General features: G+C 34.0%; 1 protein-coding gene across 1 annotated transcript; it reads right to left on the minus strand.

Moving 5' to 3' along the window:
* Nucleotides 1-1,356: 1,356 nt before the first annotated feature.
* LOC125838947 (ubiquitin-conjugating enzyme E2 28-like) lies at nucleotides 1,357-4,824 on the minus strand. The gene is made up of 4 exons (XM_049517948.1): nucleotides 4,610-4,824; nucleotides 2,836-2,963; nucleotides 2,007-2,111; nucleotides 1,357-1,769 (listed from the first exon to the last, which is right to left on the minus strand). Exons 1-4 carry the CDS (start codon nucleotides 4,677-4,679, stop codon nucleotides 1,626-1,628), a joined length of 447 nt encoding a protein of 148 aa, XP_049373905.1. The 5' UTR covers nucleotides 4,680-4,824; the 3' UTR covers nucleotides 1,357-1,625.
* Between the last annotated feature and the right edge of the window lie 603 nt (nucleotides 4,825-5,427).

The following is a 5,427-nucleotide window of genomic DNA, read 5'->3' on the forward strand; positions in this document are numbered from 1 at the left end:
GGTCACTATTGTTCCCTTTACACAAGCTCAAGAGTTTGCACCTGCTCCTGCACCTACCAGTGATGGTATGTTCCACTATTCTCATTTTTTCAATCATACTGACAAAATTTCGTAGCTAAATAACAAAAATTTCATGTTAATCTCATTTAGTAGACATTTTAAAGAAAATTTAATTAGCTAGAAGTCTTTTAGTGACAGAATAGCTAAGGATTACCTACAAATTTCAAAGCATTGAATCACACTGTTACAAAATATGATAGCATAAAAGTTCTAATTAATATTGTTAGTATATAAAAGTTAAACTCGAGCCATAACTTAAAGTTGATAGTTGCATTTTTTTTAAATCATTTACAATTTGCAGGAACAACAATTGATCAAGGAATTGCGTATGTGTTGATGTTGCTGGCTTTAGTTCTTACCTATCTTATTCACCCTATGGATGCTTCTGCCTACACCTTCTAAATTCCTCTATGAAATATTATTTTAAATTAGGTCTAAATTTGTTTATTTATTTATTTTATCTTTTAGTTTACAATGTGAGAGGGAATTAGAAAGTTCAAACATGGGTTGTATTAACAAATTCTTTAATGTATTATTGGTAATTATAATAACACAACATGAAATTATATATTTATATATATATATTGTGTTTGTGGTTGCTACTTCTCCTATTTCCATCAAGAGGTATCTCAAATAATTTCAATAAAAAGGTGTGATAGCGGTTAATCTAGTTCTCTATTCAAGAGAGTTCACATCTTTGAATAGAGAAAGAACGAGAACTTTCATACTAGAGATCTCAAGTTCGAAATTCCTTATTTACAATAGTTTAATCTAGTTCTCTGATCTTTTGGGTTCGTCTCCAAGGGCTCACCCAGTGCGGTTTACCTTTTTTCTATATGGTTTGCAAGCTACTGCAAATTTTAAAGAAGCGCAGTGAGTATATAGATTATTCATGTCTCACTAACCATATATGGTTGGATGGTGGTCCTCCAAGATGCCAACTTATCATAAAATTGGAAACAACTAGCTAAGATGCATGGTTCAATGATAAATGTTTGTAAAGTGTCATTAGAGACAGATTCCGAATTTAAACTACCTCGAGAATGTAGAGAGGCTATTTCCAAAAGACCCTCGACTCGAGTAACAAACAGCAGTGCAGCTAAAAAACCAAAACAGAAGTAAATAGGACATGAAAAATAATAAGGGAAACATAACATAACATACCAAAGAGGGGGAACAACCATAACCAACTAACGTGATAACTGAAACGCAGGAAATAACGAGGAATATTTCAGGCTTCAATTCAAAACTTTAAAACTTATAATAGATATCCAAAATAATGAAGACAGTATGGAATTCATAAAGACAATTAGTGAACAGTTTTACATGAAATAGATTGGTGAAACCAAATGTTACAAATCCTAAACCAGATAAACAAACACTTCCCAGATTTCTTCAAATATTAGTATATCTATATATCTATGTAAACAAATTCAAGGCATCGCCTTTCCTCCAGAGGCTTTGTTTAATGCTATTCTACACTTATGTTGATGGAAGGTAGAGGACAGAGACAGACAGGCAGATCCATTCTTTTTACACAAATTCAAGCACTTATATGAACTGCTTTAACCCATAGCATACTTCTGGGTCCAACTCCGGGCAGTTGATTCGTATTTTACCCTGTCTGTCTTGTACATATGAGCAATCTCAGGCACCAAGGGATCATCCGGGTTTGGATCCGTCAAGAGTGAGCAGATTGAAAGCAAAACCTGAAGTTAATATAGAAACATTTCCCACCTTAAGAAACATAGACAATGTACACAAACATTGTGAAAGTTTAACATGGCAAGATTCCATCGGAACAACTAAGACAGGAATATATTCTTATCAAAATCCAGCTGAAGGGTTTTATGCAGATAATATTGAACTGTATCAATCATTATATTTGCTCCGATTATTTTCTAAAAAATTAAAAAAAAAAACTAGGTTGTAAGGTAAGAAGGAACCTTGGAAATAGTCAAGGCGGGGCTCCATTGTTCCTTCAATATGTCCAAGCATATACTGCCATTGCTATTAATATTTGGATGGAAAACTTTTGTCCTAAAAGCAACCTGCAAAGATTTAACCACAGATTTAAGAACATTCACATCAACTAGGACAATACAATTAACAAGCTAAAAATATAAACCATAATGCACTCCCAGAATCAGTACAAGATGTTGTTATAAAAAAAGAATCAGTACAAGATGTACTGAAGCCCAAACTGATCATCCTATTGTTCTTTCTTGAGAAAAAATCATCCTATTGTTTCTCACGATGTTTATATATGAGATGTTTATCTGGAGTTACTCAACAAAATTTTAGTTAGCTCAACTCTAGAATTGATAAGAATGAACAAGAGGACCTCTTTCATCGCCTTATCTGGAACCAAAAATATCAAAAGAAAAAAAAACATGTAAAAAACAACACAGCTTCTATATAGTTGTGCCCTTTTTTAATATTTTAAACCTCAACAACATGACAAATCAATTTCGAAATCTTAGCATCTTAATTAATATAAGAAACTTAAAAGAACTAAACCAGTAAAGGCTCCATCGGTGACACAGGATCAGTCAACCACAGAGACTAACTTTTCCTATGGGCTCCAGTGGGAAATGGCCCAAAAGTATGCACCAAATTACCAACTTTTAATATTTTTATCAAAAGCTACATCATAAACATTCAACAATCCAAAATTATGCTCCAACATAACTAGATAAATAAGTATCTGCTCATAGCACAAATCGATCGAGGGAGACATCAACTCACAAAAGAAATCTGCAACCATTTCATTACCTTAGGAGGTTTAAATGGATAATCAGGAGGAAAATGAATAGTGACTAAAAATACACCCCCAGCATAAGGACTATCTGGAGGGCCCATTATCGTAGCTTGCCAGTGAAACATGTCCTCTCCGACGGGGCCTGTAACATTGCACCAAAAGTTTAGGAAGTTAAAAAAATGAAATGATGAGTGACTTAGTGTATGCCCTAAGAGAAGAAATGCAAGAACACGTTCATTGCTAAGATACTCTACCCTTAGACTTGAAAGAAACTACACCCTCCTATAAAGGACAATGTAGCATGCAATAATTTCCATCGCACAAACAAGGAATCGCAACACAGCCAAACGAATAAAACTTTGACGCAAAAACCATAACTCTGATTGGTAACTAAGAATTGTTAACACCACAAGACAAGGTAGATAGCCAAAATTGGAGATAAAATTATTTAGTTTGAAGTATCACATTTTCAGAAAAGGATATACTTGACAGAGAAAACTACAACACAGAACAGATTATTTGACTTACATTTTCCTACAAAATTTCCTCTTTTTTGAATAACTTACATTTCCTTCTAGTTTACAACATAACCCGATAGAAGTATATACATGTTTGTTAGGCAGCATGTTGCATCAACTATTCACAATTTACACTTGACAAAGAGGTCATTATCCAACAGTTGATACGTAGATCCAAGAGCATAATTAGGCATCCCAAAACACACAAACTTTTTGGCTGAGGATTATTAGTTATTATTCACAACCATAATTCATCATGTATAGTCTGTCACCGTTGTATGTGAAAACAAATCTAAGATTAGATACCTATATACAACAATAGACCCATGTGCATTGAGATACGAAGAGATCAACTAGAAGCCAAATGAAAATAACAGAACAAAAATAGCTAAATAAAACTTTACATGGGGATATATTAGATCACAAACATAGATAATCAACACAAATTAATTGGGGTCTCACAAATGAAGTCTTGCGCCTAACTCACACCTCAAAAGCTAGCTCAAAGGGAGGATGATTATCCGAGCCTTATAAGAAGGACAAGGTTCTCGTCCAGTGGAGTCATCATCATTAACTCCCCCTTCACATCCAGATCCACACATTCTTTATCCGGTTGGAGTGTGACATTCAACGACCGGGAACATATTCACAACCCCCGCACAATCCAGAAGCGTGACCCAATAGGTCTAGCTCTGATACCATGGCAAATTAGTCCTTAAGCCTAACTCACACCCTAAAAGATAACTCAAACGGAAGAAGATTACTCAAGTCTTATAAGAAGTCCAGGGTTCTCGTCCCGGTCTAATGTGGGACCATTATCATCAACTCCCCATCATGCCTGAATCCAAACATTCTTTATCCAGCCAGAGCATGACCTTCAAGGAGTGAGAGCTCATTCACACAAACCGCACAATCCAAACGCACTCACAACAAACTCAATGGGTCTAGCTCTGATACCATAACAAATTAGGCCTTGGACCTAACTCACGCCCCAAAGCTAGCTCAAAGAGAGAAGTATTATCCAAACCTTGTAAAAAAGCTCAGAGTTCTCGTCCTAATCGGATGTAGGATCATTCTCATCAACAAAGCCGGCTAAATGAATTCTTTCCACCCTAGCCTATAATGTCCATTTCATACCAACACTATATAATTAATCTAATTTAATAAATTAGAGACTCTACAAATCTCAAAGACTTCGTAATCCTTACACATACATACTAATCTGTAATCATAAAAATAAATACATCAATTAAGCAGAAGAAAGGATTACCAGCGCTACAAGAAGTAGGAGGATCTTTCTGAAGGTCCTTAAGCTCCTTCAATATCCGCTTGGAAGCCATGGCAGAAAAATTCAAACAACCCTAACAATTCAAAGAGATCTAAACGAACAACAAATCAAAGAAGATGAAAATTATGAAGGAATCTGTAAGAATATATATATATATATATATATATATATATATAAACGCGTGAATATTAGCAAAGAAGAAAGATTCTTCAATGTTCAGTGCTTTCGGTCGTCCTTCTTCTTTAACGCGGAAACGAAGGGATGATGAAAGAAACAAGTGGACCCTACTTAAATGCCTCTACTTATTTTACTCAAAATATAATTCCATTTAATATATTAAAATAATAATAATAATATTTTTTTCAATTTAAAAAATAAAATAAAATCATTATTTGATTAAAAGTGAATGAAATGCTTATGTTCGTAGGTGATGGTGGAAATAGTTTGTAATGACAATGGTGATGGTAATAGTTGGTGATAGTTGTGACGATTGATAATGGTGTTGGTGATTGTAATGATAAAGTTGATTGATGTAAGTAGTTTGAAGACAACAATTGAAAGAAGTTTGAAGATCTTCACGAATTTCATTGTTTGTATTTATCTTTACGTCCTTAAAGTTATAACTTATACGTATATTTTGCACTTTTTTTATATATTTTTTCGTACAGTTGTTGTACTTGCAAAACATAATTTTACCTACTCCTACTATGACAAATTTACTCTAGTCAGAAATTACATTTTGTGAATTTTAAAGTGTCTGACACCTTTTCAGATTAATTTAAATCCTTACTTGGATTCTA

The sequence above is a fragment of the Solanum verrucosum genome, unplaced genomic scaffold, assembly GCF_900185275.1.
Source record: "Solanum verrucosum unplaced genomic scaffold, falcon-dt-bn FXZP01000163.1, whole genome shotgun sequence".
Classification (NCBI taxonomy): domain Eukaryota; kingdom Viridiplantae; phylum Streptophyta; class Magnoliopsida; order Solanales; family Solanaceae; genus Solanum; species Solanum verrucosum.

Coding starts and splice junctions, on each gene's coding strand:
- LOC125838947 (XM_049517948.1), bottom strand. CDS start 4,679: ATGGCTTCCAAGCGGATATTGAAGGAGCTTAAGGACCTTCAGAAAGAT. Junction 2,964..4,609: donor TCCTACTTCTTGTAGCGCTG/GTAATCCTTTCT, acceptor GCAATGTTACAG/GCCCCGTCGGAGAGGACATG. Junction 1,770..2,006: donor CCGCCTTGACTATTTCCAAG/GTTCCTTCTTAC, acceptor TATTAACTTCAG/GTTTTGCTTTCAATCTGCTC.